Source organism: Marmota flaviventris, chromosome 10 (assembly GCF_047511675.1).
Source record: "Marmota flaviventris isolate mMarFla1 chromosome 10, mMarFla1.hap1, whole genome shotgun sequence".
Taxonomy (NCBI): domain Eukaryota; kingdom Metazoa; phylum Chordata; class Mammalia; order Rodentia; family Sciuridae; genus Marmota; species Marmota flaviventris.
The window spans coordinates 116,812,018-116,837,607 of record NC_092507.1 but is presented as its reverse complement, the minus strand read 5'-3'; the positions used below and the strand labels follow the sequence as shown (position 1 = coordinate 116,837,607).

General features: G+C 54.2%; 1 protein-coding gene and 1 long non-coding RNA gene across 4 annotated transcripts in view; one reads left to right on the top strand and one right to left on the bottom strand.

Annotated features, from left to right (window-relative positions):
- The first annotated feature begins 757 nt into the window (after positions 1-757).
- Positions 758-25,590, top strand: part of Kirrel1 (kirre like nephrin family adhesion molecule 1) — a 101,826-nt gene continuing 76,993 nt past the window's right edge. For both annotated transcript variants that reach the window (XM_027920242.2, XM_071618292.1), the window contains exon 1: positions 758-837. In XM_027920242.2, coding sequence (XP_027776043.2) covers positions 786-837 — 52 coding nt within the window. In that variant the 5' untranslated portion in view covers positions 758-785. The remainder of the gene's footprint in view (positions 838-25,590) is intronic.
- Positions 9,864-17,057, bottom strand: LOC114079120 (uncharacterized). 2 transcript variants are annotated; one of them, XR_011709047.1, is made up of 3 exons: positions 16,727-17,024; positions 12,026-12,678; positions 9,864-9,878 (listed from the first exon to the last, which is right to left on the bottom strand). It is a non-coding gene; the product is annotated as an uncharacterized lncRNA (long non-coding RNA). The 2 variants fall into 2 exon arrangements; XR_003580439.3 differs by lacking the exon at positions 9,864-9,878 and having other exon boundaries at positions 12,095-12,678; positions 16,727-17,057.

Sequence of the window (25,590 nt, the reverse complement as noted above, 5' to 3'; positions counted from 1 at the left end):
TTGAGAATTCTTAATTTGGAGAATCAAGGGTTCGATTCTGGTGCAGGATTTTTTTTTAAAAGGGGGTCTTTAAGCTTTTTAACCCCCCACCCCCCCACACACTCAAACACACACGCTCCCACGCCCTCCCTCATCACGATCCTCTTCTGGGCTGGAGGGTCGTCCTCAGTCCAAGTCCCCCCACCCCATCCACAGCTCAGATCCGGCGCCAGGGAGCCCAGATTGGGTCTGTAAGTGGGAGGGGCGCGGGAGGGCAGGGGTCCGGCGCGTCCCAGGGCTCCGGAGCTGCCGCCTGCCGCGCGCTGTACCCCGGGTGCCTCTGCCCTCGATCCCTCTCTGCGCTCTCCTGCCATCTCTGTTCCAGCGAGGGGAGCCAGTGTGTGTGCGCGCGCGTTGCGGGGCAGGGGGCGGGCTGGTGGAGGGAGGCGCCGTCGGGGGGAGAGTAGACGTCAGGCGGAGGGAGGGAGGGAGACGGGGAGACCGGGAAGGAAGGGAAGGGGAGAGGAAGGGCGAGCGGCGCGGAGATCGAAAGAGACCCGAGCGCCAGCTGGGGAGCGGGGAGAATTGAGGCGGGGGGCGGGACCAGAAGAAGGACCGGGAGGAGAGAGAAAGAGGCGCGGAGGAAGGGAAGTGAGTTTGTGCGCGTGAGTGTGTGCGTGTGTGCAGGCGGGCGGGCGGGGGGCGGGCTCCGGGCTCCCTCCTCCCAGCCCGCTCCTCCGCTCGCTCGCTCGCTCGCTCGCCAACTCGGGCCCCAGCCGCGGGCGGGCGCACGGCGGGCGGGCAGCATGCTGAGCCTCCTCGTCTGGATCCTCACTCTCTCCGACACTTTCTCCCAAGGTAAGCGCCCCCGCCAGACCCCGGCCCGCCCCCGAAGCTCGCCCCCACCCCGGGACCCCGGCCGCGCGCCGCTGGGGAGCGGGGGAGCCGGGTGCCTGCGGCCGGGCGCCGGGTCCAGGCACCGCGAGTCCTGGGGGAGGGGTCGCGGAGTCACCGCGCTGGCTGCAAGGAGTTTTCCGTTGATCTGCCCAAGTTGTTTCCTGTGGTTGCGCGGGAGAACGGAGAACTGGGCCCGCTAGGGCCGGGGTCGGAGTGAAAAGGGGACCCGGACGACCAAAGTCTTTCTTGGAGCCCCTGGCAGACCCACTTGCCCTTCTGAGGCCGGGGGTCCGCACCCCTGTATCCTGGTTAAAGAAAAAGCTGCAAACGGGTGGGGTTCCAGATTTGGGGGTGCGCAAAAGCTGGGGACCCCGTTTCCCGAAGATGATGCTAAGGGATCCCCCGCCCTTGGGGTGGGGAGACTGGAGGCTGACCCGCGGTCCAAGCTGCCTGAGGCTGCCCCCTCCCCGCCCCCAAGGAGAGTGCTTGGGGCCTCTGGTGGGGTTTGGGAACCGCTGCCCCAGAGAGAGAGAGAGGTTCTGGGCGGGGAGCGGAGTTCCAAATTCTGCTTCAGGCCAGGTGGATGTGGAGGGGGCCCTGAAGGGGATTTGGCACCCACTTGGGGTCCGGAAAGTGTTCTTGTCTGGGGGCTCCTTTGGAAGTGGCTGGGAAGTGAGGGAGGTAGTGGAGAGAGATGAGGATGTTGTTAGTGTATCCTGAGCAGGGCTGGTGTGTGTGTGTGTGTGTGTGTGTGTGTGTACACCGAGGGTCCAGACTGCAGCCAGAACTGGGGTCAGTGGGAGAGGGTTCTTACTGGGGTCAGTGGGAAAGGGTTCTTGCCTCCTGGGTCTGACTCCAAGGGAAATTTAATCCTTCTGAGCTCCACCCCCCACCCCAAATGGGGCTGACACCCCGAGATCAACACACAAACACCGTTAAACAGTCACAGACGTTGAGACAGACTACTCACCTACTGAGACACAGACATAGCCACCAACGTTCCCCACCACGAGACAGACACATACACAAAGACACAGACACATCTGAGGAAACAGATTCCTCCCCCTCCTAACGGCTCACACTTGCACATCCGTATACCCCAGCATCCAAACTCACACACAGTTCATGTATGCAGGCGGGCATTACAAGGACACGGTGCCCACTTCCACACACATCAACCCCCGAGGAAACAAAGAAACTTGCACAGACAGTCACCCGGGCAGACACCTACGGAGTCCACAAAATGGAGGAGGTGGTCTCTTTTGGGGAGGGGGCAGATCTGAGAAGAGGGAAGAAGGTTTGCATTGAGGAGCCTCAGGCATAGCCCAGCCCTCTGCTCCCTTCCTGGTTTGTGGGTGTGTGTTGGGGGTGGGGTGTTTCACTGGACCCCTCCTCTCCTTGTCAGGCCCCTCCCCCGCTGAGTTGGTGGGGGCTGGTCTAGCGGCATCTTTCCTCCCAGGGCACCTAGCCACCCCCCCCCCCCATTCCCTTAAGGTATGGGAAGGCACACACATCTGGTGGTGTGGGAGTGGGAGGTGGTGCTGGGAGAAAGGGGAGGCCTGGCCTCCGGGTTGGCAGGCCGGGCCAGCCACTTGGCAGAAAGTTGGGAAGATGACTTAAGATGACTTAAGTTCTGACTTTGTTCAGCCAAGCCTTGAGGGAGGGAGAGAAGGGGGAGGGCTGCGCGGTGGGGGAGGGGCGGCCGGGTCAGCGTTGGCCTGTGTTGGGGGCAAGCTGCTGTCTGTCCCTCTCCTCTCCAAGCCCTCCCGTGTCAGCAACATGGATCCGAACGGGCTTGAAGGAACAAAAGGCTCCAGTTAGCAAACAGGAGTCGCGACGTGTGGACTGAGTCGGGAACAGGAATGGTCAGGAAGAAATGTGTGTGTGCCCAGTGGCTCTCTCCCTTTGGATAGGGGGAGGGGGCTGGGGAACTCAGGAGCTCCTCCCACCTCCTGGCCTCCAACTGTGTGTGTGTGTGTGAGAGTGTGTGTGTGTGTGTGTGTGTGTGAGAGAGAGAGAGAGCTAGACCTCATGAAAGTGTGCAGAAGTATTTGGGGTAGGGGGAGGATACCAAAGAAGGGAATGGGAGGGAATAGTCCGGAGGGAGAGGAAATCACTGTTGAGTGTTCAGGCTGGAGGCTGGGAGGGGGACAGCAAGGGTCTGGGGAGAAGGCAGCATGCAGGAGGGGGGGCTTGGCAGGCCCCCTCCTCTCCTTAGCCTCCATCCTTAGAGAGGAGTTCTTTCTGGACCCGGACCCGGGACTGGAGGGGGGGGTGGTGGGAGGGGGTGAGGGGTAGGGGGGTGGCCCAAGAAGGCACAGAACTGAGGGGAGCAGAGAGGAGGAGCCGGGAAGGGGAGATTCAGCCCAGGCCCAGAAATAAAAATCGCATTTTAAAGAATTTCAATGGGCTTCATCAATCTTCATTTTTCACTAAATAATTTTCTGTATCTTATCTAAATGAAAACCATTATCCTTCCCCCCGTTTCCATCATGCGCCGGCTCCTCAGACTGATTGCGCCGAAAATTGAAATATTTATTCATTTTCTGGGAGATTTTCTCGCTCCCTAGTCTCGGGGAGGAGAAATTGAAAAAGAAAGATTATAGCTAATCAGAGCAATGTGGGATGACAGGCCGCTGGGGCGGGAGCTGCCTCCACCACAGGAGGTTGACTGTGGGGGGAGGGTGAAAAAAATCTGTCCCTCTGGTCCCCAGAGCTCCCCTTGGCATTCCTGGTATTGCTTTGGAGGGGAGTAAAGGGTAAAGGGAACAGGCCCCAGGGCCTCCTAAATTCCCAGTGTTGAACTCTCTGAGCACAGCTACATCCTGGCAGAGAACAGTTCGCCTGGGAGGGGAGTTGGGAACTGGCCCTCCCCTCCCGGTTCTGCACATGGATAGACACACACTCCAGATGTCCCACTTCTGCCCAAAGCAGGGCACTGAGCTTGGGGAAGAGGCAAGGGGAGACGGGCAGAACCCCCTCCTTGACCTTGATTGGACTCCACCTTCTGTCTCCTAAGTGATACTCGGACCCAAAGGGAGGCCAAGTGTTGGTGCCACCGCCCGGGATCCGGATCAGCGAATCAGGGGAGGAGGAGGCGGCACCCAGACCTTCCTTACCAGAGCTGGGTGCTCGGCTTTCCTGGCTGTACCTTTGGTTCTCCAGTGGGGCAGGGGTGAGTGAAGAAGCCCCTGCCCTTAGCCCACCCATGCAGAGTGTCATGTTGCCAGGAAGCTCCTCAAGCCGCCACCAACTCTTCGTTTCTCTCTTATCCGATGGCTTCTGGCCCAGTGTTGTGCATACGGTAAATGCCCCTTAAATATCTGATCAATGGATTGATTTGATGACATTGCCGCAGTGTTGGAGGGAGGCAGGATTAAACCGTGATTGAATCACAGGCTCCCATCCAGCCCCCACCTGGGTAGTCGTGCAAGCTTAACCAAGTCACGTGCGGTGCCTCGGTTGGTGCATCTATGAAGTGAGGACGGTCATGACGCCTCATAGGGCCGTGGAGGCCATGAATTATGTTGACCCATGGAAAGTGCCTGGAACGGTATCTGGCACAGAAGTGAATGCTTCATGTGGCTTTGCTTCTTGATGCCAGTGGACAGGTAGTGGGGCCCTCTGCACAGCCTTCTCTCTCTCCTCTTTAGGATTCTCTTTTTGTTCCCTAGCCCCAGCTCCCCTGAGTCTCGGCCCTGGGCTTCAGTCAACCTCTGCTTTTTATCTCATGGAAACAGTTGTGGGAGGCCCAAAGGAGAAAAAACTCAGCACCCCCCACCCCATGTTGAGACCTCAGAAAAGGTCTCAGGAAGGGACTTGGAGAGAGGGCACAGTAGAAGGGGGTTGGCATTCGAGTGAGAAGGAGCCAGAGGTCTCTTGTGCAGTGAAGAGGGTCACTAGCCCAAAGTGGTGCGTTTCAGTCTGCAAATAATATGAATCATTTATTGAGCCCCCATGCTAATTAGTAATTATGCAATAGCTAATCTAATCTATCCAACATTCCCCCGAGATACACTCTGTAAATAACCCCATTTCATGGATGAAAAAAGCAAGTCGTTTTTATTTTCTTACTTTTGGTACTGGGTATTGAACCCAGGGGTGTTTTACCACCGAACTATATCCCCAACCCTTTTTATTTTTATTTGGGGACAAGGTCTTGCTAAGTTTCGGAGGCTGGCCTTGAACTTGTAATCTTCCCTTGTCAGCCTCCCAAGAGACTGGAATTTCAGGCATGCACCCTCATACGCAGCTAAATCAGAGGATTCTTTGATGAATATGACAGGGCTACTAAATGACTTTTTTTTAAAAAAAAGGATTTGGGGGCTGGGGCTGGGGCTCAGTGATAGAGCGCTGGCCTAGCATGTGTGAGGCACCGGGTTCGATTCTCAGCACCATATATAAATAAATAAATAAGATAAAAGTCCATCAATATCTAAAATATATATTTGAAAAGAAAGGATTTTATTGGCAAATAAGGTTTGCGACCCCGTGTTTTTTTTCTGATCATAAACACAGCCTTACAGGCCAGGGTATTACAAATCGCAAAATATCCCTGTACTCTCAAGGGTGACTTCTGGAGATGCTCAGAGGCCTCCAGAGGCCCGGGGTGAAGCATTGGGTGGGGAGAATCTTAGGAAAAGGCCCTCACAAGTATCAACTTCCAAATGGGTCCCATGCCTGGCACACAGGGAGGCCAGGGTCTTGGATGCCTTGTTCCAACCTGCCCGATTAGGCCATTCGTCCAGCTTGGCTTAGGGTAGTGAAAAGTTGTCATCGGAGGTCAGCTCTCAGCTGGAGGTGGCACGTGCCTGTAATAGAGTGGCTCAGAAGGCTGAGGCAGGAGGATCCCAAGTTCGTGGAGGCTGACCTTGGAAACTTAGTGAGATGCTGTCTCCAAGTAATAAATAAAATGAGCAAGGGGTGTACCTCCGTGGTAAAGCCACCCTGGATTCAACCCCCATTACCAAAACACAAAACAGAACAGAACCAAAAAGTTAGCCGCCTTGTTCCAGGGTGGAAGTTAGCCTGGGAAAAGGGGAACTTAGACGTGGAGGGAAGCAACTTCCTTCATGCCCGCAACTTCTGCGAGCTCTTTCCATCAGGAGGGAAGTTCCTCTCCACGCTTCCAGAGATGGGAAAGCTCTGCTCCTTCCTGACCTGCCAGTTCCTGTCTGGTTTCTTCCCAGGGTTACCGGCCAAGTGACTTGGCAATCTCCCAGAAGGAGCTTTGACCTGGAAATTGCTGGGGGTGTGACCGTGGGTCATCAGGGAAGGAGGAGAAAGAAGCCTCTGTGTCCTCCCTCCATCCTGAAATGTGAGGCCAGGGAGAGTCCGTCCGTCCTCAGTGAGAGTCAGGAAGGAGAAGGAGCTCTTCAGCGTGAAGGAGAAGGTCATCTGCTTTTGTAGAGGGGCCTACTTTGTGTTTTGCATATATTAGTAACTAATTTAATACCGAGGACAACAATCTGTTAAAGGTAGATGTTATTATTTCCATTGTGTATTTGGATAAAGAGGACTCAAAGAAGTCCTATGGACGCAGTCTCACTCTAGGCACACTACACCGAGAAAGTCAGAGCCCTTGAGTCCCTGGTTCTCTGACTTGGGTCCCTGTGCATCTTGTGGCCTTAGCTTTTACACCTTCCCACCCCTGATTCTCTGACCTGATGGGGTTACTGGAGCACCCAGGATGGAAGCTTCTTAACTCCCAGATGGCCCTCCACCGAACATCATTCCTCCTGCCTCTTTCCATCTCGCGCACTCTCCCTCTCATCCACGGCCTCAGTCCATGTGGAAGGAGCTCCCAGGGTCTCCTCCTTCCATGTTTAAAGTCTTCAGCAACTTTTATTAACTTCGTGGTCTCCAGGGTCTGCAGTCCTCTTCCCTCTCTGCTCTTCTTGAGCCCATTTAACAAAATTGGGTGGGTATTGAAGTAAACGGGCCTTTCAGTCCGCCAGCCTCCTTGGGATGGAGGGTCTGCATTCCAAGGATGGAAATCTCTAGCACTTTCCAGCACATTCCATTAGTTTCCCGGGAGACAGGGCTGCTGCCTCATTCCTCTGGGGCCCTCCCAGGAGGGTGATGGGGGACCGTCCCAGAAGGCTGTGGGACCTGGGGGTTGAGGCAGGGAAGGGGCACAGGAAGCTGAGTGTCTGAGGTGCTGTCAAGGTCCAGGAGGGCCGTCCCAGGAGACGGTGGCACCCCAGGCTAGTTTAGGACCCCGAGATTCTTCTCGGGAACAGAACCATTTGTTATCTCTCTGCTGGGTCCCCTTCTGAGGCATTCTGAGTGGAACTGGTACAAACTTTGTTCCTTCATTGAGCAGAAAAATAGTCACGTGTTGCTTAACGACGGAGACCATTCCGGGGGACACGCTATGAGGCAATTTCTTTGTCGGATAAACATCACCAAGTGTACTTGCACAAACCGAGATGGCTGTGACATCAACTAGTGACATAATTTTCTGCGGCCACAGTCGCATAGGGGGTCTGTCATTGATGGAAATGCCCTTATGTGGCTTGTGATTATCAACAAATGTACGTTACCAAATGCAAAACATCCTGGTAAGAATTTTGTGGAATGAGAGAAATGACAGTACACGGTCCTTCCCCTCCAAGAAGCTAACTACACATCCCAGACGTCTTCTTATAATGCAGGAAGAGAGGGGGCAGTTGGTGGTGCCAGGGTAGTGTGCAGGGCAGAGCTGGAGAGTTCAAGACAGGGGAGTGTGCTGTGAGCTCTAGTGACCAGGAAAGGCCAGTTGGAGGAAGTGGGCCTAAAGATGGGGCCCCACGTGGATGGGGCAGACTGAGTGAGAACACCAGCAGGCAAGATGAACTCTCCACCCAGCCAGGGCATGGCTGTGGCTGACTGCTGGGTAGGTGCAGGGAGGCTGGCTGAGGATGTGGGCTGGAGAGCAATGAATGAGGTGGTCTCAAGCAGTGGATTGGAGTCAGACCCCAGAAGACCCTGAGAGGCCAAGCCAGGTGCTGTGGCCCAGGCCTGTAATCCCAGCATTTTGGGAGGCTGAAGCAGGAGGATCCCAACCAAATTGCCTGGGCCACCTAATCAGATCCTGTCTCAAAATAAAAAGTAAGAAGGGCTGGGTTGTAGCTCAGTGGTAGAGCTATTCTGGGTTCAATCTCCCGTACCCAAGAGGGCCAGGATAAAGGCTGGCCTGTAAGAAGCAGAGAGCCAGGGACTTCTGATATTCAGGCAGACAAACAGTGCAGCTCAGGAGGCTCTGACAGGAGGCTGGCAAGTTCAAAGCCAGCCTCAGCAATGGCGAGGCACTAAGCAGTTCAGTGAGACCCTGTCTCTAAATGAAATACAAAATAGGGCTGGGGATGTGGCTCAGTGGTTGAGTGCCCCTGAGTTCAATCCCTGATACCAAAACCAAAAACCAAAACAACAACAACAACAAAAAACAATATCCTATCACCCCCATCTCATTCTTCATGAAAACCTCCTTCCTCTTAAACTCTGTCCTGCTCCCACCCTGGACTGAGGATGTGACCCAGCGATGCTCTAACGCCAAGCTACGTCCCCAGTCCTTCATTATTATTCTAAAGTTTTGAGACAGAGTCCTGCTAAATTGCCCGGATAGGCTTCAAACCTGCCATCCTCCTGCCTCAGTCCTGCACAGTCCCTGGGATTACAGGTGTGTCACTACTCCTGGCTCCTCTTAGAACTCTTTATCTGCTGGAGATGCTGTGGAAATGTGCAGCCCCTTTAGTTAAAAAAAAAAAAAAAGAGAGAGAGAAAGCTAGACAGATAGTCAGGGTTTGGCTGGACAAAAGTGAGCAGAAAGTCAGAGAAATATCAGTTCCTCCCTGGGAAGTTGGGGACACTTTGGGAGGATGAGGAAGTCTTTTTCTCTGTCACTCTTTGGGTATAAGATAAAGATGCCTGGAGACAGAGTTCAAGGGAGATAGCAAAGAGGAGAGCCCTGCCCCCTCTAAGATACCTGAATCGGAGTCAAGGTCCTTTGTCATCTGTCCCCTCTGGGCCTGGGCCACGTACATCTACGGGGCCCAGAGTCCAGGGAAACATCTGGTTCCACTCAAGGGAGGGCCAGTTCGGGTTTGGTCCCTGCGGGGTCAACCCTGGGCTGCTGGCACTGGTCAGTGGCCTCAGCTCTGAGTGCATTTGGGGGCTGAGCCTAGAGATTCCAAAAACCTGCCAGGAAGCCAGCTCTGCTTTTCACAGGGAAACCTTTGAAGAGGGGCCCGCCAGGGGGCTGGGAGCTGGTGCTCCTGAGCTAGCCGTGAGTGTGTGTGTGTGTGTGTGAGTGTGCGCCCAACCCCCCCCCCCCCCAGACCTGGGGATAAAAAGGTAAGTGAGATTTAGCCTCTGTCCTTGAGGCACTCTTAGGCTGGTGTGGGAGATGGGAGTATAAATACATATTGACAATCCTATAAGATAAAGGTTGTGAGAGAGGTATGTGAAAAATGCCCCAGTCTCCCTGTCTGGGGGAGGGGGAGCCGGGCCTGAGCCGGCGGAGGGGGAGGGGACGTGCACAGATGTGAGCCGGGGGGACTGCCCGGCCTCTGGAATGCAGGTCCTTGAAGATATCCTGGCTCTGGACAATCCCTGATTGTACCCCCTGCTCCGGATGGAAGGAGCCGAGGAATCCGAAGGAGTGAGCCGTCCCTCCCAAGGATTATGATTTCCAGGAACAAAGGCAGTTTATCTAAAGCACCCTTTCCACCACCACCCCCAAATCTCCCAGCCTCTGGTGCCCCCCTCCTTCCTGCCCACCCCCACCCCTTCCCAATAGGGCTTGGTTTCTAAATTAACGTGCTTCTCCTCATCAGCAGAGTTTTTATTAGTATTAATTATTGTGACTTGGCCCCCTCCTGTCTGAATTCTCCCAGGAACAGCCTGGGGGCCCTGCTCGCCCCATTACCCAGCATTGTGGAGCCGGGAGGTGCTTTTAACCGCGTCTTCCCATTCGATTCGCTGAACTGGGAGCTTCTTAAAGGGAAGGGGCAGAGATGGACCTGTGGGAGAGAGCAGAGCAGACAGGAGGAGCCCGAGAAGGCATCTTCCAAGGGGGTAGGGAGTTTGGCAAGTGGAGCTCTGGGTCTCGAGGTCCCAGTCATCCAGAAAGACCTACTGCCTGGACCCAACTGGGTTTTAATCCCAGACCCTGAGCCATTGACCTGCTGCTCAGCCCCTCCCTCCTCCTGCCCGGCCCTCCCCCCTCATCTTCCTGCTTGACTGCACTCCCTGTGGGACGGCTGAGGGCCAGAGGTCCTACACTGCCCCCCCCCCCGTTGCCCATCTCTGCCCCCACCCCCTCCAGCTGGGCCATGCTGCCCGCGCTGACCCTCCCACCCCTCGGAGGATCCCCAGGCCTGCCACTCTGTCCATGATGCTGGATTCTAAGCTGCAGGACCTATGGCCCGGCACACATCTGGGATGCCTGGTGTGAGTCAGGGGGTGAAGGGAGAATGCAGACTCATTTTAATGTCAGTGGGAGCCAAATATAATTAGAAAGGAAAAAAAAAAATATCTGACTTTGCAAAATAAATAAATGAATGAATAAATAAATGGATGGATGCGATGCAAAGCCAAGTAGAAATGGCTTCCGGATTATCTGGACCGAGGCTGCTCTCCGTTTAGGCAGAAAATTGAGAAGAGAGCCTGGAAAGCCTGAATCGGAAGGGATTTAGTTGGCACATGTTGCCTTAGGTTTCTGACGAGGGGCATGTCATAAGACACAAACTCGTCCCCGGAACTGGGTGACCCCGAGACTGCCCTGGGACCTCCTAACTAGAAGGTCCGTGGGAGGGTCGGCCCCTCTGCCTGTCAGTTATTTGGAGCCTCAGTTTTTCTGAGGTCTATAAAAGGCAGATGACTGTTCCTACCTCGCAGGGTTGTTATGAGGATTGAATGAAAATATATTAAGGAACAGTATCTGGTACTCAATAAACCATAGTTATGAATATTGCACAGGGCCTGCTTTTTTCCACGGTTCACAGTGCAAGGCAGACCCGAGAGGAAACAATAGAATGAGAGATGAACAAATAATAGGCCAAATACAGATAAGTCTGTGCTAATGGTGCCAAGGGAAGTGACCAGCAATGTGGGTAATCCCTGGTCTCTGGGGTTCAGGGATCTTTGGGGAGGCTCAGGGAATAATGGAAAGTACCCTGGTTTATAATTAGGCCTGTGTCTTAGATTTGGAGACTGAATGAGCCTCTGTTTCCTCATCTGTAAAATGATTGCACCTACCCACCTATTTTAAGCCCTAAAAAAAAAAAAAAAAAACCCTCAGAGCAGTGGTGCATGCCTGTAATCCCAACAGCTCAGGAGGCTGAGGCAGGAGGATTGCAAGTTCAAAGCCAACCTCAGCATTTAGCGAGGCTCTGTCTTAAAATTTAAAAAATAAATGAAAATAAATTTTAGAAATGGGCTGGTGATGTGACTCAGTGGTTAAACACTTGTGGGTTCAATCCCTGGTACCAAAGGGGTGGGAGGGGGAGCACTCTTAGGACAGTGCATGGTAAGTTTGAGCATCATTTTAACCACTGTCTTTCCAGAAGTCTTCAACTCATTGTGTGAGAGCAAAGGCCTCTCAAATTTTAGTGTGCTCACAAGACATCTGGGAAAGCCAGGCCACACCTGTGATCCCAGCGACTTGGGAGGCTGAGGCAGGAGGATTGCAAGTTTAATGCCAGCCTGGGCAACTTAGCAATTCCCTGCCTCAAAATGAAAAATAAAAAGGGCTGGGGTTGTGGCTCAGGGGTGGAGCACCCTTGGTTCAATCCCAGAACTGCAAGACAAAACATCTGGGTAGACTCTTGATGCCGAAAGGCTGGTGCCAGACGCTTGTCCTAGGACCACACTCCTGAGGTGTGAGAGCATGCTCTCCTCTAGGGAAATAGATCTGCAGCCATTCTAATGGGAATCAAGATAAAATAGAATTCATTAACAGAGTTTGCTTTTCAGCCAGCTTTAGTTGTGTAACACCCCCCTGATGGATCATTGATTCGGGAGTTCCGGGGTGTTTGTTTTAGGAAAGCGAGTCGTGGGACAGGAGAGGGTGCAGAGCTTGCCTGTGTGTGCCTGTCCTCAGCTGCAACGCTGACCTGTCCATTTCCTCCCGGTGACCCCACCCACTCCCTGCCAAATCTGTACTCACGCTGCCAGCTTCCGAGTTGAAAAGCAACCGGCCAATGTGTTGGTCGAAACTCCTCTGTGCCTGAGCCAGTCATTTCCATTCCATTTTATTATTATTATTTTTAAATGAAAAGTCCTCATAATTCTTCTCAATGGGAGATTTTTTTTGGGGGGTGTCATTTTGACAGAGCATTTGGTCAGAGTCTTGATCCTGTTGGTTTGACTTGAAAATTGGGTCAGGAGCCAATCGCATGATGGTGGGGAGGAAGGGAGGTCCTGGGCTCAACGGGGGGGGGGGGGGGCGGACATGATTTTGGGGGAGCAGTGGGGAACCTTCTCCGGGTATGTCAGCTTCTCATTCTGTGTAGACCCAACACTTGCTCGCCAATGGCGCCCTGACTCAGGCTCCCTCCCATCTCCATCACTGTGAGAGCTCCAGGCTACAGAGGAAGATCTGGAGGTCAGAGAGGAGAGACTCCTGCCTTCAGGGGTCTCCTGGTTCTGTGGGGAAACTCAGACAGGAACCCCCACTGATTCTCCTTCATCCTGTCTTCCTTCCCATACAAAACGTGGCCATCTGTAGTTGTGAATGGGAACTCACGCAGACCATGAGCATCGATCCTGAGGGGTTTCACAGTAAATAAGGAAGGGGCCTGACGGATCAGGTTAGGCTTCCTGGAAATGGAGAAATAAAACTGATGTCAGAAAGGAACGTGGAGGGACGGTTCTTTAAGAACCCCAACATCAGCCCGTCCAGTGTCACACCCCTGTAATCCCAGAGGCTTGGGGAAAATCGCAGATTCAAGGCCAGCTTGGGCAATTTAGCAAGGCTGTCTCAAATTTAAAAATAAAAAGATCTGGGGGTGTAGCTCAGTTGTAGTGCCGTGGGGTTTAATTCTTCCTGCCGCCAAAGAAAAAAACCAAAAAAAACCCCTCAGCATCTTTGGACTCTTAAGATCTCTCTCTCTCTCTCTCTCTCTCTCTCTCTCTCTCTCTGTCTGTCTCTCTCTTTCCCTCCCTCCCTCTCTCTCATATTAGGGATTGAACCCAGGGGGCACTGACTCACATCCTCAGCCCCCCTTTTTTTATGTTTTATTTTGAGATAGGGTCTCCCTGAGGCTGGCCTCCAACTTGTAATCCTCCTGCCTCAGCCTCCTGAATCACTGGGATTACAGGAATGTGCCACCACACTCAGCTTCCAGGTCGCACTCTTAAGACCCAATTAACTGGGGGTCAACCTGCACATCCATGTTTAAAGAAAAAGGAGTTTCATCAGCTAAATCTGCTCACTCACTCTCATGATCTGATACTCTGTGGCAAGCAGGAAGTTCTTCTTTGTGTCTAACCTGAAACTTTTCCATTTCCTGCATGGAAGCGGTCTAATTAGGGACTGTGACAGAATGCATCCTCCGTATTCTCTTGTCTGTACATTTTTCTCAAACTTCAAGGCAAAGTTCCCGATACTTAAGAAACAAGCCTAGGTGAAGCTGCTTCTGAGGAGCCAAAGAGGTTTCTCTCATGAGGAGTCAGATTTGCCCTCCAGCTAATCACGGAGGCGGCCCTTTGCAGTGTCTCCAGCCAGGGCCAGAAAGACAGAGTTCACAGGAACCTGCCTGAGTCACGCTGTGCCCTTACCTGTCCAGTTCCCCTTCTCTGCAACTCAGAGCAGCTGGGGGCCTGAGAGCTCTGCCGTCCTTCCCATCTCTCTGGCCACGGGGGTGGGGGTGGCAGGCCGGGAGAGATGCTGGCATCTGCTGCTGAAGCCAGGTAGGGAGGGAAGTGGGCACAGGGCTGGTGGCAGGGTGGCCCAAACCGCAGTCAATAACTGTGCTGGCAGGAATATCGTCCTCTCAGAATCACAGGATGTCCTTCCTCGGCCCAGTCTGTGTGGGTGGACACTAAGCAATATGAGTGTGGGCAGAGGAAGGGCAGGTTGGAGCATCCGTGGGGGGCCTGCCTTTGGGAGTCTCCTAACCCGAGGAAGGAGTTGGGCATTTCCTTGGACCCCACTAACCGCCAGCTCTTAGCTCTAAACCTGAACTTGAGGGAGAAGACAACTCCATTTCTGCTCTTCAATAGGGGAGTTGGCAACCCATACTTAGACGATACAAACACATAAATACCTAGATCATCTAAATAATGGGGGCGGATTTCGAATCCTGTTATGCGCCTGCTGTGCAGAAGAGGATAGAAGAGGCTCTAGAAACCACGCACACGCGGTGGCGCACGCCTGTAAGACCAACTGCTTGAGAGGCTGAGACAGGAGGATCACAAGTTCAGAGGCCAGCCTCGTCAACCCAGCAAGGCCCTTAGCAACGTAGTGAGACCTTGTGTCAAAATAAATAAATAAACAGGGCTGGGTGTGTGACTCAGCAGTGGATCACCCTTGGGTTCAATCCCCAGCACTGAAGGGGGTGGGGGAGAGAAAATACTAGAAATAACTGCAGCTGGGCAGTCAGTTAGGGAAGTTTCCTTGGGAGGGTGGAGGGAAGGCAAGAGGAAGGAATGGATCCAGGTGGGAAGGAGAGACGGGAAGGTAGGGAGCCCCCTGGAGGAGGAGGGCTTTGGAACCAGAGTGGAGGCCAGGAAAAGATGTGGAGCCCTGGGGTCACCTTGCCAAGTGCGGCCCCTGCAGCAGTCACACCAGCCTTGTGACAGGCTCCCACATGCCCAAGGCAGCCCTGCACCCCGTGAGGTCTGTCCCCTTGAGGACAGGGTGGAACGAGGACCTCCAAGAAGACGGGTCCGTGGTCCCCGCAGAGAGGAGCGCAGAGTGGACACAGTGACAGGCTGTGTGTTTGCAGGGTAGCGCCAGCCTGTGGGGCCGCCTGCATGTGTTCAGGGGTAGTGTCCCCTTTATCAAGGGTAGGAGGATAGGACAGCCATGGCCCCGGGTCCTGGGAGCTCAGCCTGTGGCCGGCACGGGGACAATCTGCGCAGCCCACTCGGTGGCTGGCCTCCCTCAGCAGAGCCCGAGGCCCCCTTGCCCTGGCTCTCCCAGGCCCCCTTCCTCCTGCTGTCCTTCCCTGTCTGTCCGTCTGTCTGTCACTCGGCGGGAGTGAGATGCGCCCTGCTCCTGGAGCATTTGGTGCTTGATAATTTGTGGATTATAGCTAACTCTCGATAAAGATTCCCCTAATTGCTTGGCTCACCTCAGGTTCTATCATCAAAGCAAAGCCGAGAGGCCCCCCTCTCGCCCTCCTTTTCTTTTTATTATCTCTTAATTAATCACTCTGGCTTTCACACTTAGCAGATAATTACAGTCTCCTGGGCATGCGGCTCATTTTCATAACCTCCTGCTCCCAGCCAGCAGCAGAGGGGGTGGGGAGGGAGAGGGAGACCAGGGGAGAGTGGGCAGAGCCATGCTGGGGGGAGGGGGGTGCCGGCAGCCAGGGGGTGAGGCCACGGGAACCAGGACCCTGGGCCCCGCCCTGCAGGGCCGGCCACTGGAGCCCAGTCTTCATCCCCAGAGCGGTGTGTGCCTCTGGCTCCCCCCGGCCTGCCCTGGGGTACTGCAGGAGCAGCCCAGGTCACACAGCGCAGGAGGAGCTGGAGGGGGTCCCCAGGGGAGTTGGTGCACCCCTGTGCCGGGAAGTGGGGCGCACAGAAGTGGGGAGAGGCCGTTCAGGGGAACTTTTCTGCTTTGGGGAGAGCAGAACACACATCTGGGGCCTGAAGCCTGGAAGAGAACAGGGATGTTCACTGATAATTCAGAGGAAGGGGGAGGCCAGGCACTTAGGCCTCCCTTTCCCAGGTGGAGGCTGTGCCAGGGGCTCCCCAATCTGCCCATCGTTCCCATTTTCGAGATGGGGAAGAGCTGCTGCTGCTGCTCAGGGAGAGGGATTGGTCCAAGCCACACCAAATTGGACCCAGGCTTGTCGGATTGACTGGAAAAGGTCCTGTTCTTCTTTTTCTTTTTTTCCATTTTGGAAGTGGGGATTCAGTCAGGAGTGCTTTGCCCCCGAGCCACACCCCAGCCCCTTTTATCTTTTATTTTAAAACAGGGGGCTCCCCGAATCTCCCAGGCTGGCCTCCGACTTGCGGTCCTGGCAGCCGGTGGGTGAGACTCCTAAGCAAGCCGGGACTCTAGGCGTGTCCCACCCAGGCCCCATGAAAAGGTGGAGTTCTCAACCCTGGAGGGCCCGGCTCCACAGGGTCAGAGCACAGGACCGGAAATAGGGGGAAAGGGAGGGAGAGGATGCCCTTCCTGCTGGGCCCCCACCCCTGGACCTGAGCGCCCACGGCTCTGCCTCTGCCGCAGGACCTTCCTTGGGCTTCCAACCCAGAGAGACCACGGGTCCAGATGAAGGATCAGAGAGGCCCAGGATGGCAGTGTATCCAGCGAGTTAGACACAGAGCTGGACTGGAATCCAAACCTCCCGTGTGTGTGTGTGTGTGTGTGTGTGTGTGTGTGTGTGTGTGTGTGTTTTCTGTGTCTGTTCCTCATTTCTGTGTCTCAGCAGGTCTCTGTGGCCTGGGCCTCTGTGAGTCCTAAAGGAAGAGGCGGGACTTGTAATCCCAGTTGCAAGTAGGTTGGGGATGGAGATGGAAAAGAGACCAGCCTGGGAGGTTTAGCAAGGCCCAGATTCAAAATAAGAAAGGACGTGCTCTTGCCCATCTAGATACGGCTCTAGCACCATTTGTGCCCCTAATGGAGTGGCCTTCCTCAGTGACCTGGGCCTGTCTTCTTAGCATACAATGAGAAGGTCAGTCTCCTAGCTACCTTCTGGCTGCAGTTCTCTGACTGCTTGCCATCCTGTGAGGGTTCCCCAGAAGGACTGGCTCTTCCCAAACGGGGCCCCGGACCTCTCTGATGAATTTTGTGAGCGATGGCTGCAGGTCCTGGTTTCCGAGGGCCAGAGCAGGGGTGTCCCGGGAGGAGCCGCGTTTGCTCAGGAATCACAGTGGAAGCCAGGGATTTCCTCCATGTTCAGATCTGGCCTGGACTTGGGATAGGTGAGCTGGAGCCCTGTACCCCACACCCCACCCCTGCACCCCCACTGTCCTGCGGATGGCCCAGCCTGCCCGGGGGAAGGTGGGGACCTGACCAAGGGTGTGGGTGCTGGTGTGTGTGCGTGCTGATAAGATTTTCTCCCTGAAGAAACATGTTCTGGCTTCGCCCTGAACTTTAGCTTTGGTCTCTGAAAAGGTTTTGCAGAGTCTTGTGGGAACATAAACATTTGGCAGATTTTTTTTTTCCCCCTGAAAGCTATTTCTTCTCTTTTTTTTTTTTTTTCTTTTTTCTGGGAATTTTAGCCAGTAAGATCAAGGCCTCTCCACCCTCCTCCTCCTCCTCCTCCTCCTCCTCCCCCTCTTTGTGAGACACCCAACCCCCTCTCTCCTCCCCTAAATCAAAACAAAGTTAACTGGTGTGGACTGGGAATCGTCTCCCGGCAAACTGGGCCGGAAGAGAGGAGGGAACGCTCTCCCAGGAGGAGAAATTACCAGGGAGGGGAGAGAGAAAAAACACCAAAAGGCATCCGTGGTGGAAAGCGAATTCCAGACATTTAAAATTCTTTGGGTTTTAATCATCTCGGAGGCCGAGCAGCGCTGGGGGCTGGGGGAAGGGACCAAATGAAAACCAGGGCCATCTCCTGGACCCGGCTCCCGGGAACCTGAGTCTGACTGAGAAGTCCAAAGCCCTCCTTCGCCCCTTCTCTGCCCAGACCCCCTGCACCCCCTGGGGCTGGAGAGAGCCCTTCCCCGCACCCCTCCTTGGGTCTCCTTTCACAGGCTCGGCTTGCCCTTGGTTGGAAAGCAGTGACCTTTGCATTTGCCAGCCAGATTGCAAGTTCCCCAAGGCCCCGGATTATGTTTTGTTCAAAACAAAAAACACCACCAACAAACAACAAATACCGGCCTCTTTCAGAGGGCGCCTGGGCCCCCTCCCTGTGGGCTGGGCCCCGCAGACGAGGCCCCTTTTCCTCATTAGTGAAGCGGAGGCCTTTAAAGTGCAGGGAGCTCAGTGGAGCCTGGACGGGCCTCCATCCAGATGGAGGGGAGGTGTGTTTGGAGGCCGCCTCGGGGTCCCCTCAGGGACAGCCCTGGGGGGGTGCAGCCATGTCCCTGAGGCCTGGGGATGTCGGGGTCTCCTTGTCCCTCTGTCAGCGACAGCCCCTGACACTGGTGGCTAGAAATGGGGTGGGGGGCAGTGGGGTGTGCTCAGGCACTTCCCCAGGACCTAGGGAGTCGGGGAATTTTGTTAGCTTGGGTGGCCAGATCAGAGGGAAGCGGGGTCCAGGGAGCAGAAGTCAGCGAAGCCACACTTGGGAACCTCCCCCAACAGCAAGGTCGCTATTGGTCTGATTTCCTCTGCAGGCAGCCCTGTTCTCCCACCACCAGCTCTTTGTCCCACTCCACACTCCTCCACCCTCTACTTTTCTAAAATTTTGATTCTTGGGGCCTTTGTGGGTTTTTTTTGTTTTGTTTTGTTTTGTTTTAAGGATTGAACCCAGGGGTGCTCAACCACTAAGCCGCATCCCCAGCCCCCTTTTTTATTTTATTTTTTAAATATCGAGACAGTGTCTGGCTAAATTGCTGAGGCTGGCCTCCATCTTGTAGTCCTCCTGCCTCAGCCTCCCAGGCCACTGGGATTCCAGGCGTGCACCACCACGCCTGACCTTTGTCGTTTTTGTTTTTGTTTATTTCATAGAGAATCTTCCACCTCGCTCCTCCAGCTTCCCCGGGGGCTGATCTGGGGATCTTAGATGAGGATCTTAGGTTGATGGTAGGGTTGATTTCACCTCTTCTTGGACTGCTGCTTCCTAGAGGAGTCTTGGGCTCTTTCAGGGCCTCCCTCTGTTTGGCTGTAGAAAAGGGAGCTCGCTGGAGGATGCTGGTGATGCCAGAGGCCCAGGGGGATGTGCTCTTCAGCTTCTGGGTAAAAGGGCAAGGTCTGGAGTTCAGACTACTCTGTGCGAATCCAGGAGCTGCTTCCTCCAGTCCGGGGGACTTTTGTGTCAGTCATTTCACCTCCTTGCAGAAGAACAGTGCCATCTACCTGGAGTGGTGGAAAAGATTGCATTAAATAATCTGTAGAACCCTTGGCACGGTGTCTGAGATGTCCGCAGTAGGTGGCATTTATTAGCTCCTACCGTTTCATTGAATCCTAACTACTTCTTTTAAAATTAAAAGAATTATTTTATGGTACCGGGGACTGAACCCAGTGGTGCCGTACCGCTGAGCTGCACCCCTAGCCCTAAATTGTTGAGGCCGGCCTCAAACTTGTGATCCTCCTGCCTCAGCCTCCCCAGCCTCAGGGATTATAGGCCTGCACCCCAATACCCAGCTCAGATATTTTATGGTGTAGAGTAATGAAAAGAGCCCTGGATTTGTAGTTAGGAGATCTGGGTTCAGATTCGGTCTTCTTAGTCCTGACTTTGATCTTGTGCAAGCCTCTTTTCCTAACTATAACACGGAATTCATGAATCCTGTTGAGAAGATAAGGTAAAGTGAAGTCCTTGGGGGTAGGGCCCCCTTCTGTGTCTTGGTCTTGCATCTCCTCCCCAGTGCCTGGTATCAGCACTCAGGAAATGGGTTAGATAAGTGATTGAGTATAGAATACTAATCTGGGAACAAACAATGTGGGAATGACTTGCTTTAGGTGGGCACAACTAACCCTCTGGTAGGGTCTGTTTCTCCCCCTGGGCTGGGTAGTCGCATCCTGGACCTCCACCCACTGAAAACCAGAAGCACCTCCCATTCCAGGTGTGACAATAAACAACCCTCCAGCCAGGTGGCATGATGCACACCTGGAATCCCAGCTGCTCAGGAGGCTGAGGCAGGAGGATCCCAAATTCAAGGCCGATTTGGGCAACTTAGTGAAACCCTGTCTCAAAAATAAATAAATAAATAAAAAATAAAAAGGACGTGGGATGTGGCTCAGTGGTAGAGGGCCCCTGAGTCTGATTCCTGGTGCCTCAAAAAATAAAATATATAAATGAGAGGTTTATATTGTTGCGGAAATATTCAGTCTGCGAGCTCATTTTGGAAGTGATGAGGTTTCCATATGAGCCGTGCCTAACTTAGGTGAGTGAGTCTGGGCCAGGGAGACAGGAGGTGGCCAAGTCACCTGGGTAACCCACCAGGGAGGGTGAGTGGAGGCCCTGACCTCCCCGAGGAACGCCTGGGGTTGTGGTCAGGGTCGGTGCCGGATCTGGTGGACGCGGGAGTCCTGGAGGGGCCAGGTGCTGGCTGCTGCTCTCGCCGGCCACCCCCCAGCCCTTGCCATAGCTGCCAGCCACCTCCTGGGAGGGCCGGGGCACCTGAAAAGAGTTGGAAACTCACAGATTTGATCCAACCCCTCCCTGTTAGAGACAAAACCCAGGAGGACCTTAGGGTGAGTGAGTCACTGGCCTAGAGCCCGGTTGGAACTGGAGGCTCCCCCTTGGCCTCCTCCTCCCCAGCCAACCTCCTTCCCCACTCTCTGGAAATCTACTGCTGCCTCCCCCACCCCTCGCCCCCCATGGCACAGATCCTGATGTCCTCCGTGACAGGACAGGACCTAGAGGCCCATTTCTGTAATCCTAGTGACGCGCCGAGGCAGGGGGATGGCGAGTTGGAGGGCAGCCTCAGCCACCCCGGGAGACCCGGCCTCGAAATAAAGACTAGAAAGGGGGCTGGGGCTGGGGCTGAGCCCTTGGGGTCAAGCCCTAGTGTGTGTGTGTGTTGGGGGGGGACAGGAACAGTTCCTGGGGGCGCAGGGTGGTGACTGAAGGAACCTGCTTGCCCACTAACTGCTGGAGGAAGGGGGTGATCCCCAGAGCATATAGGGTGACTCCGCTCCCAGATGATGCCCCGCCCTTTCCAGAGAGGCCCTGATCTGTCAACCTCTGCCCCCCTCCCTCCTCAGCACCCCCTCCCTCCTCAGCACCCCTTCTCTTGCCGTCATGGCAACCAGGGGATTAGGGCTTGGAAGTCCAGAGATGGGAGAGGGTTCAGAGAGGAGGCAGGTGGAAGGAGGTAATGAGAGAAGGAGGTGATGATGATAAGGAGCCCCTGGGCGCTGGGCAGGGTGGGGGGGAGCCCAGGGCAGAGGGGAAGGTGGAGGGAAGAGAGAAACCTCATCCCCTAGAAAGAGAGGGAAAGGTGGGGGCGGGGGGGGGAGAAACCTCAACTTTTATTTAAAATCAGAGAGCCGTTGTAGGCCTGGAGTCGTTGCCATGGCGACGGCAAAGAAAAGGAGATAGAGAGCTTGTGAAGCCGTGAACACCCAATAGGGGTAAATGTTTAAAGCCAGGAACAAAAACCATTCAGAGATAATTAAGTAACAGGCTGCAGGTTCCCTACTCCTGGCCATTGTCAGGGGACGGCCCCGAGATGGCAGCCCAGAGATGGCTGCTCGCCCTCTCCTCCTCCACCCTGCACTCCTTCCCGGGGGAACACCAGCCCTGCACCCCATTGTCTCTCCTCTCCTGGGGATTTCCCTGCAGCCCCGGCACCTCAGTCAGACAAGGCTGGACAAGCTTTCTCTCCCGGACCCTATTTTTCTTTTTTTTTTTTTTTGGTACTGGGGCTCTCCCCCAGGGGCACGCTACACTGAGCTACACACCCCCAGCCCTTTTTCCTTTTTTTTTTTTTTATTTTGAGACCGCGTCTTGCCCCGTTGCCCAGGCTGGCCTCTTGCTTACGATCCTCCTGCCTCAGCCTCCCCAATTGCTGGGATTAGCAGCTTGATGCCACGGCACCGGGCTCTCTCCCTCCCTTGGGGGGTAAAATAGGGTCTTTGTAGGATGAAGAGGTCTTTGGTCAGGTAAACGGGGGCGTTTCTGGACACCCCGAGTACCTGATGCTTGGGTTGTGAGCTTGCTTCCTTCCTGGATTGTTCCAGGGGAGGCCAGCCTCTGGGTCCAGCCTGTGTGGACTGGGCCCTCCAGCCGCTGGGTTGTGGGGGTGCTTGGGGTGTTCCCCAGGAGAGTGCCCGCTGGCCAGGCCTTCATTGTCTCTTGCCACTGGCTTTTCTGTGACTCTTCTGGGGATTTTTCCAGACCTCAAGATGCCAAAAGCTGAGCTGGTATTTATGGGGCTAGGTGTATCGGCAGTATTTCTATTTCTTTTCCTTTTCCCTCCCTCCCTCCCTCCCTTCCTTCCTCCCTTCCTTCCCCTCAATCCAGCAGACAGAGCTTTCTTCCTTCTTAGCCGAGTCTCCCAGGGCCCCTCACCCAGCCCAGACAGCACAGTAGCCCGTGGCCCCTTGCCCCATCTCCCTCGTGGAATAATCCTCTGGGTTCTCCCTCCCCCTGTCTTCAGATGCCTCCCCAGAAATTGTGACTATCCGAGGAGAGGGCCGTGATGTCCTCTCCTTCCTCTCATCTCAGGAGGCAGCTCTGAGCCGGGGGCTGAAAGAGCTAAGTGGGAAGAGTCCTGTTTTATGTCCTCGCTCTCCCGCCCACGGCCACAGCCCACCTCCAGTCCGTTCCTGTAGGAACTCTCAGTTTTATCCCTGGACCAAGCCAGACAGTCCGACGGTTTGGGCCCCCTCAGGAACGGCTTTTCCTGAGCTGAGCATCTGGCCTAGTGCCACCAGCCTGCCCCGAGTGAGGAATGTTCTAAAGAGCAGTCCTGTGAAAACCCTTGGAGTATTTATGGCAGGGATGTCATCCAGGATATGGTTCAACACATCCTAGTGTCCTTTTATGAGGATCTGTGGGTGAAAGTTCCGGGGCAGTACTTTTCCTAAGTCATTGGGTGGTTTTTGTTTTATAGACACAATAAATTATGTCACGGATTTTGCATTTTTCCTTTTTTGCATTGGGTGCCGGGAAGCTCGGGACTGGACCTTGCCATTGGCCTCTGAAGAAGCATGGGAGATCCTGTGGCGCGTGTTTCCTGGGTTAGGTTTCCCCCACCTCCATTCATTTCTCCTGTCTGTATTTGCTCCCCTAAACACCACCACACCCATCCAGCATCTAGTCTTAATTTATATTGTATTATATTTACTTATGACTAGTATTTGCAGTCCTGGGGACTGAATTCAGGGGCACCTTACCTCTGAGCTACATCCCGGCTCTTTTTGTTTTATTTTGAGACAGGGTCTTGCCAAGTTGCTCAGGCTGAACTTGAACTTGCAATCCTCCTGCCTCAGCCTCCCGAGGAGCTGGGATTAATTCTAGGCCTGTGCCACTGTGCCCGCGATATTTTCTATAACCGACCAAAGGTGTACAGAGGTGTGTGGCCTCAAATCTTTGATGAAGTCAGTAAACTCATTAAGTGAGCTAAACTACATGAAACTGGAAAAATCGTAAGACAGCAGTGAGAAAGTCAGCTACTATTTTAAGGAAACAAATATCACAAATTGTCTCTAATCTTCCTTTAGAGGCACCGTAAAGATGCATCAGAGGCTGCAGAGAGCTGTCCAGATTAAAGGCCGTCGGTAAATATAGTTAACACCCAGTTGACCCAGGAGGAGGGGGAGCTTCCCCTGGGATAACACCCAGTCTCTGATTTTTTTTTTTTTAACCTTCTGTTTTTTTTATTTTCTCCATCAAACTTTGGAATGCATCCTGGTGATAATGATGACGATAATAATCAGATTTGCCTTGCTTATTAGAGTTGACTCGGACTGCTATTTAAATGAGTTTCTAATTCCCTGCTCCCACCAAGACTGACAACCGAGACATCCTGGGTGGCAAAGGGAGTCAGCCTGCCCGGGATTAAGATTTTTCCATGGATAATCTCCAAAGTGAGGATCCTGTGTTTGAATAATTGAGAGCTGACAGCGTTTCGATGGATGGGTCTTGCCTCGCCAGATGAGGGAGAGGCTGAGGTCTAGGGAAGACAGAGGGGTTGGCTGACCAGAGGGGCTGACACGGGGACCTCTCTGTTGGTCACCCTGCCCTAGCTCAGGTGAGGCCAGCCCTGAATTCTTTATTTCTTTCCCTGTTGGTTTCCACTGGGCCTTTCTTTTGGTCCTGGGGGAAAAGGAAAAAAAAAAAAAAAAGAAATAATTGCCACAACAGCCCTGTTTTGTTTAACCCCACATGGTTTGAGTGCTTACTGTATGCTTGGCCCTTTTAGGTGCTATGATGTGCAGGACCCTCGAAGGTCTTCTTCCTGTGTGTGTGTGTGGGGGGGGGATCCGAGGTCATTTCTCACTTCCCAGTTGGAGAAGCTGCTCAGTGCGGCCCAGGAAGGGGGCATCTCTCCTCACCCTTCCTGCTCCTTCTGTGGAGGCCTTTGCAGCCCTTCCTCAGTTTCTCTGTTACCCTTTTAACCCTCCCTCTCGGGCCGCCATTCTCCATTCACATGTTCAAGACTTCTCTGCTTGATTTCTGATTCGTCATTTTTGGTACCTGGGACTGAACCCAGGGGTGCTTTACCACCGAGCCACATCCCCATCCCTTTACGTTTTGTGTTTTTGAGACAGGGGTCTCCGTAAGTTACTCAGGGCCTTGCTAAGTTGCTGAGGCTGGCCTCAAACTTGTGATCCTCCCGCCTCAGCCTCCCAAGTTGCTAGAATTACAGGAGTGAGCCAACACACCCCTTCTCCTTTATGTCGATATAAGAAAGAATTTTTAAGAAAGAATATAGTTCTGCACTGATTTTCTTTCTTTCTTTCTCTCCAAACAAACAACAGAAAACCTCTTTCTCAATTACTTACAAGGAGGGGGAGACACCCTCCCAATCTCTTTTTTTTTTTTTACTGAGAAGACAAAAGATCTTTCAGAATTACAGAGTAAAGGGAGAAAGGAAAAAAAAGAAGAAGAAGACGATGAAGAAGGGATTCCAGTTAAAAATCTTCATCAGGGTCAAAACCTGAGAGAAAAGCTTTGTTTGAAGGGACTGTGGGGGGTGGGTGGTGACGGATGGCACCCCCCAACCTCAGAAGGCCGCAGTCTTGAGAGCCAGGGGGATCTCAGGTAGTGAACTTCCCACTGAAGCAGTGGGGGGAGCTTTGATTTCCTTCTTAACGGAGGAGTCTTGTTCTTCGGAGGCTGGGAGAACGGCCCAGAGGAAGGCTGTTGGGGGGGGAGGCTGGGGAGCAGGAGACTGCCCTATGGCCCAGAGGGTTGGGGGGGGACAGGCCTGGAGGCCCTTGTTTGGGGGTGGGAGACAGGCCTGGAGGCCCCTGTTTGGGGGTGGGGGACAGGCCTGGAGGCCCCTGTTTGGGGGTGGGGGACAGGCCTGGAGGCCCCTGTTTGGGGGTGGAGGACAGGCCTGGAGGCCCCTGTTTGGGGGTGGAGGACAGGCCTGGAGGCCCCTGTTTGGGGGTGGAGGACAGGCCTGGAGGCCGGGCCATGTGCTGCCCCACTTTCCAGCCTGGGCGCTGAGAGGGGAGAGGAGTGGAGGTGAGGCCCTGGGGGAGACCTGTGGGCAGGTGGGAGGCTTCCTGGCCCCGCTGTCCTGGACCCCCTGGAAGTGAGTGAGCCGGCCCAAGAGCACGAGAGGGTAGGTGAAGGGTAGGTGACGTGGGCAGAGAGGGGAGGTGTGGGGCCAGGTTCTACCCAGTCAGCTGCTCTGGGACGTTGGGCAGCCAAAATTCAGACTTGACTCTTGAGGAAGAGTGAAAACCAAGGGAGGTGGTGGCACTGTCGAAGGGGTTGAGAATGGGCCAGCCCACCTTGGGCGGTGGTGCACACCTGTGATTCC